This window comes from Fusarium odoratissimum (genome assembly GCF_000260195.1).
Source record: "Fusarium odoratissimum NRRL 54006 unplaced genomic scaffold supercont1.4, whole genome shotgun sequence".
NCBI classification, from domain to species: Eukaryota; Fungi; Ascomycota; class Sordariomycetes; order Hypocreales; family Nectriaceae; genus Fusarium; species Fusarium odoratissimum.
Window position 1 is genome coordinate 266,104 of NW_022158690.1, and position 11,459 is coordinate 277,562.

General features: G+C 48.7%; 5 protein-coding genes across 7 annotated transcripts; 1 reads left to right on the forward strand and 4 right to left on the reverse strand.

Annotated features, from left to right (window-relative positions):
- The first annotated feature begins 67 nt into the window (after positions 1-67).
- Positions 68-2,654, forward strand: FOIG_03218 (uncharacterized protein). The gene is made up of 4 exons (XM_031200976.1): positions 68-735; positions 813-1,059; positions 1,128-1,579; positions 1,631-2,654. Exons 1-4 carry the CDS (start codon positions 475-477, stop codon positions 1,718-1,720), a joined length of 1,050 nt encoding a protein of 349 aa, XP_031068500.1. The 5' UTR covers positions 68-474; the 3' UTR covers positions 1,721-2,654.
- On the reverse strand, positions 2,509-4,910 carry FOIG_03219 (uncharacterized protein). Of its 3 annotated transcripts, XM_031200977.1 has the most exons (3): positions 4,706-4,910; positions 4,525-4,608; positions 2,509-4,399 (listed from the first exon to the last, which is right to left on the reverse strand). In XM_031200977.1, exons 1-3 carry the CDS (start codon positions 4,724-4,726, stop codon positions 2,870-2,872), a joined length of 1,635 nt encoding a protein of 544 aa, XP_031068501.1. In that variant the 5' UTR covers positions 4,727-4,910; the 3' UTR covers positions 2,509-2,869. The 3 variants fall into 3 exon arrangements, with proteins under 3 accessions (XP_031068501.1, XP_031068503.1, XP_031068502.1); XM_031200979.1 differs by having other exon boundaries at positions 2,509-4,608; XM_031200978.1 differs by having other exon boundaries at positions 4,525-4,910.
- A 482-nt stretch (positions 4,911-5,392) lies between these two features.
- FOIG_03220 (uncharacterized protein) lies at positions 5,393-7,264 on the reverse strand. Its single transcript, XM_031200980.1, has 3 exons — positions 6,527-7,264; positions 5,890-6,476; positions 5,393-5,829 (listed from the first exon to the last, which is right to left on the reverse strand). Exons 1-3 carry the CDS (start codon positions 6,597-6,599, stop codon positions 5,719-5,721), a joined length of 771 nt encoding a protein of 256 aa, XP_031068504.1. The 5' UTR covers positions 6,600-7,264; the 3' UTR covers positions 5,393-5,718.
- A 1,085-nt stretch (positions 7,265-8,349) lies between these two features.
- On the reverse strand, positions 8,350-9,452 carry FOIG_03221 (uncharacterized protein). The gene has a single exon (XM_031200981.1). It carries the CDS (start codon positions 9,381-9,383, stop codon positions 8,547-8,549), a length of 837 nt encoding a protein of 278 aa, XP_031068505.1. The 5' UTR covers positions 9,384-9,452; the 3' UTR covers positions 8,350-8,546.
- Positions 9,453-10,061: 609 nt separating this feature from the next.
- FOIG_03222 (uncharacterized protein) lies at positions 10,062-11,198 on the reverse strand (the record flags this gene model as incomplete). The annotated part of the gene is made up of 1 exon (XM_031200982.1): positions 10,062-11,198. One exon carries the CDS (start codon positions 11,196-11,198, stop codon positions 10,062-10,064), a length of 1,137 nt encoding a protein of 378 aa, XP_031068506.1.
- Positions 11,199-11,459: the final 261 nt, after the last annotated feature.

The following is an 11,459-nucleotide window of genomic DNA, read 5'->3' on the forward strand; positions in this document are numbered from 1 at the left end:
ATCCAGACCCCCTGCTTTAGCTTCTGAAGCAAAAGGAGCCAGGTCAATTATCATTGTCTTCTGGCATTGGGCCTTCATTTTAAAATCAAAAAGTCAACTAAAAAGAAAAAAGGGAGAATCAGTCCAGATCGATAGCATCAATATTTCGGCCTATACCCCTATGCAAGGAAATTCCGTCCCCCAACGACTCAGCGATCTATTGGTTCTAACAGCTAATGAGACGCCTGTAACTTGGGAGCTCATTCACTTATCAAGAGTAGCCCGTGGGCCCCAGTCCCAAACCCCTAAATCTGAACGCGCAACTAGCCCCGTTCAGGCTCAGCCCAGTCAATCAAAGTTCCAGGACAGGACATCCATCAAACTACCCCTTCAACCTCATCTCGACCCCAAAAAACGACTTTGCTGTCGCTCCCTCTCCTCCGCTTCCGTCTTTTCCCTCTCAGCACCAAAACTAGTTATCTCTACCTACTCGAAATGTCCTCGGGATTGACGCGACGCCGCGGTGCGGGCGGCGCAGGACCTGCGGCTGAGGGCGACTCCAGCAACGGCACTGCTCCTAGAACGAGCACACCAAGCGCCAGGGACAACGGACCCGAGACGAGCTACGAAAGCACAGAAAATGGCCACAAGATCGCATTCGACCCTCGCGACATCAGTGAGAGCGCTGAGAGAAGCAAGCAGCCAAAGCTCACCCTCATGGAGGAGGTCTTGCTACTTGGCCTCAAGGATAAGCAGGTAGGCTGCCACTCGTGCTCATACACGTGCCCTTTGTGCTCAAGGGAACAACACCTCTGACTCTCAAATGCTCACAGGGCTACCTCTCTTTTTGGAATGACAACATCTCTTACGCCCTTCGAGGATGCATTGTCATCGAACTGGCCTTCCGTGGTCGCATTGCAATGGAGAAGGATGCTTCAAGACGCCGATTCCCCCTCGCAGACCGCAACATCGAGGTCATAGACGACACCCTTACTGGCGAGGTTCTTCTCGACGAGGCTCTCAAGATGATGAAGCAGAGCGAAAAGATGAGCGTCGCAACCTGGATTGACTTGATGAGCGGTAAATTACCCTACCCACCATTCTCCCAATACCCAAGCAACCGTCGCTGACTGCCTTGCGAATGACAGGCGAGACCTGGAACTTGATGAAGATCGGATACCAGCTCAAGCAGGTTCGAGAACGACTCGCAAAGGGCCTGGTCGACAAGGGCATCCTCCGCACCGAGAAGCGCAATTTCCTCCTTTTCGACATGGCAACTCATCCCGTCGCCGATGGTGGTGCTAAGGAGGAGATCCGCCGCCGGGTTCGCAACATCCTTACCCAACGGACCGTCGTCCTCAATGGTAGCCAATTCCTACCCGAGTCGCTCGAATTCCGTTACATGCGCAGCATCGCCATGGTTTGCGCCGCCTACGCTGCTAACGTCCTCGAGAACGCCCTCGCATCCCTTGGCCACGAGGCAAGGGAACGGGCGTTTGCGCAGACCGATGATTTACTCGCCGACTACAGCCAATGGCCATTCGGCAAGAAGGCCACACAGAACGGCATCGGTGCCAACTTGCCTCAACTTATTAACGAGGTGGGTAGTGTATAATGCATGCGAGATTTCCATAACTGACAGTAGCTACAGGAGGTCAACAGCGGCAAGGACAAGGAGCTCCAGCTCGAGGTGGTTGCAGCTTGCTTGAGTGTCTTCACTAGACTCGACTCTCTCCTATAGACGTACTCGTGCAAGCTTCATGCGTGTCCACCACTGCCGAACGTGACGTTTGGCTACACCTTCGTTCAACTACCCAGCTCCCAACCAGGCCAAGCTCTCTCCCTCGAAATCTTCTGTTCCAACTATCCGATCCTAATCCCTCATAAACCCATTCTCACGAAATGACTTTGACGACAACAGTCTCATGACTCCCTTCGCCCAAATGAAACTAGAACGAGTCTTTACACACCACCGCTACTATATGGAGCAACTCCAGGGAATTGGGACTTGCCTGCTGCTCAATTGAACTGGGTTGCAGTTGGGTTTAAGACATGAAGAGCTTGGAGCTTGGCCAATCGATTAACTCAGCGCAAAGTATTATTTTTGTTGGGCGCTTGAACAAGTGGTGTTGGTGGTTGCACTCACTCCATAACCCACCCAAACTTCTTCTTTTAATGTCCTTTTTATTTTTGTCGGGGCTTATCTATTCGTCCTTTTTACTTTTGGGAAACAAAAAAGGAGGTGGACGGGATGATTATGACTCTGACTCTGACTCTGACCATGGCTTTGTTGTGTATGTGTGTGTGTTCTGTCGATGTGTTTCTTGGAAGGCTAGGGAAAGGAGGCGAAATCCATAGGTCGTTCGGTGTGTGAAAGGGTAGCCGTTGTTGTTTTGTCGTCGACTTGGGTCTGGTATCTCCATTGTAATGAAAAAGAAAATGTTACAGACAACTTTAAGACACCTTGCAAGGGCGTTTGTCTATTATGAAAACTTAGGGTCTTGAGATATTTGCTCTTACATCTGGTGATGTTAGACTTGAAATAGTTTAAGTATGAATGAACGGCCTGGATCTACACACTCAACGCAAAGATACTGGAACTTTTGATAAGACATCATGGGGACTTGTACTACTAGGACTTTGGGCTTGAACTGGCTTGACAGCACCTTCGAGACACGCTCTCTGCTTTCGTATAGTGATGGATTATATCAACTAAGGTAGTACATGCATCGCCGAGCTGAGTCCTGAAGATGTTTTTCATGCTCCTCTCCTTTTTGCCGACCATAACTCCGCCAGCGCCGTGTATCTTGAATAAATCGAAGGGTAAAAACTCAACCAGCCTTTCTCTTCATCTTCCACCTCGCCCTCGCCGCGTCATAATTTCTTCGGTTTACTTCTTCTTGCCCCCAACGCCCAAGCTTCCCTCGAAACCAGGACGACTCTTCTTCTTGCCTCCGGCAGCTCCACCCTTCTTCTTCTTCTTGCCTGCCTTACCGAGCAGCTTATCATCCCGTCTCTGGCGCAAGTTATCCTCACGTTTGCGTTGACGGTCTTTCTGAGCCATTTTGACGCCGTCAGATCGTTCGCGCCAGGCCTTCTCACTCTTCTTCTTGGCGGCCTCCTTTCGCTTCACGGCACGCTTCAAGAGAGCCTCATCGTCGCGGATCTTCTCACCCTCGGCACGGCGACGGGCTGTCAGCCAGATGTCTTTCTCGGCGATATCAGCACGCTTCTCGGGATCAAGCTCCTGAAGACGCTTTTTCTGGTTTTGGACCTTGATGAGGGCTGTCTTGGGGTCAGAGGGCCCCTTCTTCTTGCCTTGGCTCAGCACGTGGCCGAGATCGCGTGAGAGCTGAGCACCATCGCCAAAAGCGACACGGCCAAATGTGAAGTTGCTAGCATTTTCGTCGAGTTCAACCGCGGGGCTCATAACACCTGGTGAGCTAGATGCTAAAGCCTCCTCACGCTTTCGTTGCTCCTCCAGCTTAGCCTGCTTGCGCATCTCCTGCTTGTGAGCTTTCCGAGCCTCTTGCTTCTTTCTTCTCGACTCAATGAGCTCTTGGCGTGTACGAATTGGCTTGCCATCAGGTCCGTCAGCTTTTCGGGCGGCACGAAGCGCTTCAATTTTGGCAGCGAGACGTGCTCGGATAGCAGAGGTGTCGGCAGGGAGCTTGATAGACTTGGGTTTCTCTGAAGGAGGGATAGTGGATGAGGTGGAGGTAGTAGTGCTGGCAGGCTCGGCGGTTGTCTCCGCGGGTGTTGTCGTAGAATCGTTGGTGTCAAAGGTAGGAGATTGTGGCTCGGATTCGTGACTTGAGTTGGCGCTGGCCTCGTCCTCGTTCTCCAGACCCGAGATGTCCATAGGTAAAACCTCACCGTCACCGTGGGCTGTTGTCTCTTCCTCCTCCTTAACTTCCTTTTGCTTCTGGGCTTTGTCAGCAAGGGCCTTGGCTTGCTTCTGAGCCTTTGGTGTCGGAGTCGGTACATCCTTGTTCTCGGCTTCAGGAGTCTCTGTCTTGTTGGCCTTCTTCTCAGCCTTCTTCTCCTTCTTCTTTTCCTTCTTAGCCGCCCTCTTCTCTTCCTTTTTCGACGTCTTAGAAGAAGATGTCTCAATTGTGTCCTTAGCCTCTGTCTCTGTCTTGTCGTTGAGCTTCTGCTTCTTGTTGGTCTCCGTTGTCTTGGCCTTGAGCCCCTCGCCAGGCTTCTCGGTCTCTACGCCAGGGACAGGCTCGTAGTCTTCCCAATCATCTTCGTTATCAGTATCGTCATGTTGCTCCATCTCACGCAGCTTTCGCTTGTTCTTGGCTCGTTCATCCATGACTTCCTTGGCATTTCGATTCCGCTCGCTGTCGGGATCCAGCTTTCCGCGTCGGGCAGCGGCAGCCTCTTGTTTTGTCTGCTTCTTCTTGCTCCATTGATCCTACATTTGTGTTAGCCTCATTCCGATTGATTGCGATGCATATGATATATTATGAGGCATGTAATGTGTTGTTCCAGGCGGGGATGAGGTTGGCCTTTGCTTGGCAAGCCATTGGATTCACATACACTGTTGTCTTCACCATAGTACATCTTGGCTGGGATGAGGCTCAGGAGGCCATCGAAGGCTCCGCCTTGGTCGCGCAGGCGATCCTAAAGCGCAAACAGTCAGCTTCAGGGTTCCCTATCGCCATGAATCGAAGGTTTGTCCCATCACAGGCGGGGCTGGAGGGCGTTTGGAAGAACGGACCTGCAGCGAAGACTCTGCCATATTAACTGGTGATTGAAAGGGTTGTATATCTGTTATACCGTGAAGTCTCCAGTATTAGAGGAAGCCAGCTATGGAGAGTCGTGATGATGAAATGCTCTCGATAATAAAAAAGAGGTTGGAAAAGAAAGCTCGGATGGCGATTTGCTGCCTCAGTTTTTTCGGGGAGGATCGTTGTAATTTTTTTTCCTGAGGTGCCCGCTAAAGAATGACCGGCTTTGTGTGGGGAAGGCCCATTGAGGACGGTCGATCCACCCCCTGCACTTAGCGCATTTAGGCCGAGGTACGTACCAACGCCATATTCAGGGTCCTCTGAGCCTCATGAAGCAATTGTATGAATAAATCGCAAATCATATCATGACCAAGGAGATTTTAAGTTTGAAAACCCTTCATGGAGGTGCACTTATACGCTCTGTTACTCCTGATTTTATGAGTAATCCAGGCAGCATGGCTAATGCTGAAAACCAGGGCCCTATGGCTTTTCGTAGATGGCTTGAGGCCAAGACACTTACGTCGTGGGTGTGAATTCAAAAGGATTGCTAATGACTTCAACCAAATTTTGTGTCACTAAAATACAGTCACCACTTACTCGGCTCCCTTCTGATGGTCATAGGTGTCTGTGCTATGGGTCTGCTACGCCAGAATCATTGGAACTTTAGGCCAAACCTGGCTGAAATCTGGATGGAATTCGATGATCGCCACAAGTAATCAAAGTGCCATATATCTTCACTTATCATCGAAGTCTGTACCGTCCTATTTTTATGCTAATCTCTCGTATATTCATACTATGGTGAGATTAACTTATTGTAGCTAGTAGGTCGTTCTCAACACCTCATGTGAGAGACTTAGAACATGAGCTAGGAAACAGGTTTAGACTTGTGTCACTTTACGCCTTTCTGTTCAATGTTTTGAACAAGTTGAGTCTAGATAATACCTAAGCAATAACCAAATCAAATGCTTTCATGAGAATTCGTATGTCATGTTCTCAGTGGCCTTTATTTCTTCTTGCCCTTCTTTCCAGCGGCAGCTTCTCGCCGACGGGCCTCCTTGGCCTCGAACTCGGCCTTCTTGATCTTTTCTTGCTCCTCTCTTTCTTCACGCTCAGCCTGATATTATATTAGTAAGTCCATCCTGCAGACAGAATACCGGGTATGTGGGTAACTCACTTGTCTCCGCGCGGCGTCAAGAGCACGTCGCTCGCGGATCTCCTTGAGACGCTCCAGATCGGCCCGAGACTCGTCCGTCTTGCCCTGAGCTGTCAAGCGCATGTGTCTCTCCTTAGCAGCTGCAGCCTCGAGAGCTTCACGCTCGCGTCGGCTTGGTGCTGCTTGCAGGTTCTCGACACCATCTGTGATCTCGTCGACACCAGAGGACGCCGCTTGTTTGCGAGCCTTCTTCGAGTGATTGGGGTTTGCGGGCATATCGTCATCCTCTTCGCTTTCGCTCTCGTCCTCGTCGCTTGATGGCAGATCGCCAACTTCGACTGTCTTGGCCTTCTGCCTGGCTATGGCAGCCTCCTTTCGAGCTTTCTTCTCGGCCTTTCGAGCCTCGCGTGACTGCTCTTGGGTTTGTTCTTGAGAAGGGCCAGCACCAGAGTCTTCCTCGCTGTCCTCTTCCTCTTCAGAAGATTCCTCCTCGGAAGACTCTTCTTCATCGCTGTCGTCGTCCTTCTTGTCTGGGTCGACAGCCCACATGCTAACCTCGTTTCCATCGGCATCGAGAGGTCGGATATCGCGAGAAAACTTCTTGCCACCTGGGAATTTGTCAGTCCGGGCGTTGGGCGTGGGCTCGTGGTCAACATACCTCCTCGTGCGGGCTTTCGAAACTTTCCTCCTCGGCCACGCGAGCCTCCTCCAGGGGGACCACCAGGAGCCATGATGGGTAAGCTATGATAAAATAGGTATGAGGGAGGTGAGCTTTTTGGGGGGGCAGAAGTCTATCTCGAGGCTTCTGTGTTATGACTTGTTCAAATCGTTTGGGTCGGGATATTCTGTGTTGTCGATTATCACGCCGTCTCTTGAATGAACGTTTGTTTGCTGGTCAAACTTGTTCAGCAGGGCGGGGTAGCGGGGTAGCTAATGACGGCAGCTCTGATAAACGAACAAGCATGAGATGGAGTGAGGGATTGTAGATCAGGAACTTTTGAGTGACGTTGCTTCTCTTATATATGATTGCAAGTCGAATTGCAAATCGCTGCAGGTGGAATATGAGTCAAAATAGAAACCACTTTTTTTACTCAGAAGTTTATCAAAGTGAATGATGAAAGTGATATGCGTATAGATCAAGGCTAATAAGAGACTTTTTACGTCGCACAGGAGCCTGATTAACTCGAGCAGAACGCAGAAAAGCAAGACCTGGTATGACTCAGTCCTGACGTGTCCAATGTACAATACTTCCAAGCTTAAAATAAAATAACGATATCCCTATCGAACCCCCAATGATTCACTACATCAAGTCCAAGTGCAGCTTACACTGTGATTCAGCGAATTTTGTTAACAGTTGTTGGAGACTTTCAGGAACAAGCTGGGCATCTGGGCGCTGGAATAACTGAACGAATAAGAGACCCCCTGTTTGTCGTGTTTTGATCAGCTCACTGAGGGGCGTGTTTCATGCCGCCAACAAAGTGAGTTTGCAACGGGTATGCATGAATTGCTCGTCTGTCGTGCACGCGACACGAAGCTCTGATTTGTATTGACATCTTGACTCATCCTTTGATCCCAGGCAGAAACAATCATCCAAGATTTTAGTTTCGGTTCTATTGAGTTAAAAATTCATTCACCAAACTTTAAGAATGACTCCTGCTTCCCGGGTATCCAATTCTGAAGACCCAGTTCTCAGGCACTTTCATGAGATGGATGGACCCTAGGTACTTACACAAGCATGCTGTACCTGCTCGGCACATCAATCTTCCATTCCCGCTTTTGGCGCCCCACTCAGGTAAACAAAACCACATCGAGTGAGCCGCGATTTTACCTCTTTTTTTCCTTTCTTCTTCAACCTACTAGAAAAAACTGAATCCTTCAAATTCACTCTGGCTTTCATTACACCATGGAGGTACTTGGAGGGGAAACTGGAGGAAAGATGAATTATCGCTGACACTTACCCTCTGTTCTGCTTGTAGCTTTTGCTGCGTTGGGAGAGAGAAATTTTGACGCGGTACATACTTTTCTTCCATATCTTTTGAGATGTGAAATCACGATTGAGGTGAGTCTGGATATGCGAGAGCATGGATGGCTTGCTTCATCACTTGTCAGGCATACTTGTAGCTTCATATGCTTGCGCCATGCTATCCTCATTCTAAAGTGACCATAGACTCTCAGCGAAGGGTAAATGCTGCAGTGGTATCTCTCCCTAAAATCCGCAAACCTTGAAAATCTAAACCTACCTTGGGTAAACTCCTAAAACTCTTTCCCTGCACCCGCTCTTCGTTTTGGAGTTCGTCGATGAAAATATGATTGACATCTGTTTTGCAGATCAATCATGCATTTTACCATGAAAATTTCGAGAAATGTCGACATTCTGATGTCTCTGTAGGGTAGGCTACTCTTTACACCCACTCTTCACATTGACTCGTCATATGATGCATGGATCCATTGATAATCAGCTCGACGCTGGTTTTCGTTGATATTGGATGTTTGACACTGAATATATCCCCTTTCTTTGAGGTTGCGATGCCAATGTCAACCTATCTCGGTATATACGTTAGAATAACCAACAGACAGCGGTTTCTCACGGAAGCCACGCCTCCAAACCTTTCTCACGTTGGGCCATCAAGTATTTTTTACACGTTTCGTGTTTTGCAATACTTACATCTGTCTGCTCCTTAGGGTCTCTTGCCAAAGAAGCTATTTCTTTTCTTAATCAGATCCGACAACGCTAGTAGAAGCCGTTGACTCCGCGCTTGCTGCCGAGCAGTTGGTTTGTTCATGATATATTCTCGGCGTAGTCTTCGCCAGTCCTTCAGCTCTGTTCTATACCGAGAGCTCCCAGGGATATCCGTCGGTCTGAATATGTGGTACGTGTCCCAAACGAGTGCTTTGATCTCCCTGTTATGTTGGTCGCTGCGCTTGCGGAGCTTACCAACATGGACCGGATGATTCCAGTCAAGTTGGTGCACATGATACAACGGCAGATCTGAGTCAGGCTCGGAAAATGTTTCCGTGTTGAGTCTTGGTGTTGGTGACACAATCGTCTGGGTTCTGAGTGGCTTATTTGGGCTATTGCCCTCCTGGAAACAACGACGAGAGGACGCGAGGATGTCAGAGTCGTCATCGCTTTCAGAACTGGAACTAGAGGAGCCTGAGGACAAGCAGTCATGATCGGGGTACTTCATTTGGGTTTCTGTGTTGCCGATATCTGGGTCGCTTTCAGATAGACCGTACTGTGAGCTACAATTGGGTTCTGGGCTCATCGACGACGTGCTGGTACTCCTAGACTCGGGCAGCGGTGAAAGAAATCGCTCAACAGGAAATGTTATCAAATAGGTCAAAGGGACGGAGAACTCATCGTCAGGATCATCATCGTCACTGATGAAGCCCTCATCACTCAGTAGAACAGAGTCCGTCAGATCGCTGTTGAAGAAAGTTAGAGCGGTGAGGGGGTCAGGGAAAGCGAAGCATGATGCTGAGCCATCATGACTGGTCATGTTAGAGTCCGGCATTTCTGCTCTCTACAGAAAACGGCACTTCTAGTGTTGTATCTTCAATGGTAAAGTGAGTGTATGGATGTTTATACCCAGGGACTGGCAGTTGAGATTTTGAGGTACAAAATGTGAACTTTACAGGAAAAGCCCATCTCGAAGAGACGAGCAAGGGAATATATAGGGTTGCGAGACCATGGAAGACTTATGGGAGTCAACAAAGAGGTACGTATGATTTGATTTTACGAGTTTGAGTAATTCTACTAAACTTACAGAGGACGTTGAGAAAGTGTCTCCTTGTATATACCTCAAAACTGTCGCTTTGTTACGGCAGAACATGGTTCGCTGTACTTTGACACAAAAAAAGGAGTTTGTTCATCGGCCAGTGTTCCAGACTATCAATGAATCACGTCCACCCAGAACATCATCAACCATTATGCATTCAGGGGCGGAAAAGCAAGAGGGAAGTTAATCGTTGTTACTTAATGAGCGCATCGTAGTAAAACCTAATACATGAAATGAATAGCTGAAGCGTACTCTAAGTTTTAATAAGACAAATAAGATTATGATAAAGCTTAGAGAAGCCAGACTAAATTTGGCATAAGATACTAAAATATATAAAGCTTAGAGAAGCCAGACCAAAACTTAGGTTAAGATACCATAATATTAATATGAGAGAGACTTATATGTCATGTTGTTCTAACGCCCCAGGCCCATATCCTCCAAAACATCAACAACACGTTTTCTCTTTGCCTTCCTTGTTGCCAGCATAGGTGCGGACCTCTCTGAACACACTAAGTTGACTCCTTTCTTCGGTATTGTAGCTGGCTTCTTCCCATTGGACGTTTGAATCACAGATTTTCGTGTAAACGTGAATTGTCGTGTTGCGAATAGCCCCCGGCTAATATATGATGGTCTCGTATCAATACCACCACGTTGGGAAGTGTGACCCAAGTGAAGACATGCAATAGGCCGTGAGGGGAGAATGAAGGGACCTGCTACAGCCTTGTAGGTGTAGGGGAGCGCCCCACGGGCTTCCAAATCTTGATCAGAACAAAGTTGACCGAGAAAGGAGTAAAGCCAAAATGCCCAAGCCTCAAATGCAACCCCATGGCATGTGCGAGCTTCTCGAGATGCAGCATCAGTATCCCACCAAGGCGTATTCTCCTTTGCAGTATCGCAGAGGTAGTTAAGAAGAAGTGGTGCCTGACGATCCTGAACGAATTTAACAGCGCATCGTGAGTCGCTGCACAACGACACCAAGTCATTATCGATACTTGCAGCGAGGTCACGCAGATTTCTGTCACGGGTTTCCTCTAGCGGCACAAAGAGCATGAGATACCGTAACAGTGAGTCGTCCAACCTATGTGGCGGTGCATCTGCCTGCTCCCACCCATGTTCTTGCGCTGCCACCTTACTGGCGTCCCACGAGTCCCTTGCACCAATTACGTCGTACATGGCAAGAGAAGGGAATTTTGACACCCATTGTAGAGATGCTTTGGATGTCGTCTCATCTCCCCATATTCGCAATACTCGAAGCAAGGGGAATGGATCAGGTTTCTCAGACCATCCCCGGACAAGACGGTCCGAAATATTTGGGAACGCAGTCCGCTCTGTTGGCTGGATTATCTCGAGGACACCGAGGTTAGGCATGTCGGCCAGACCTAGAAGGTCATGGGTATTGAAGGTGCAACCGCCAGCGATGACTATGTGTGTTATGAAGTCTGAGGGCGGTGCTGTTAGAGGTTGAGTGTAGCGAGTGAGATCGTTGCCAGGATGGCATATGTGCTGTCGAAAGCGGTACAGGCCAAGATTCTTGTCGTCTCCTCCATCCATAAGGAGTTTGGAGAGGTACCTCCAAGCATGGAGAGACACTCCTCTACTTCAGTATCAGTATCAGTCGCAGATCTCTAGATGTTTTCCGTGCCATCCGCAGGTTACCAGGCTGTTGATGTTAATGCGCTGGGTGAGAAGTGTTTATTGCATAATTCTTAGAAGGTGGGTAAGAATAAGAATAAGAATAAGAAAGAAGATGAAGGACCGAGGACTTCTTGGTATTGAACAATGGCATGGGTAAAATGGGGGATAAACACAATG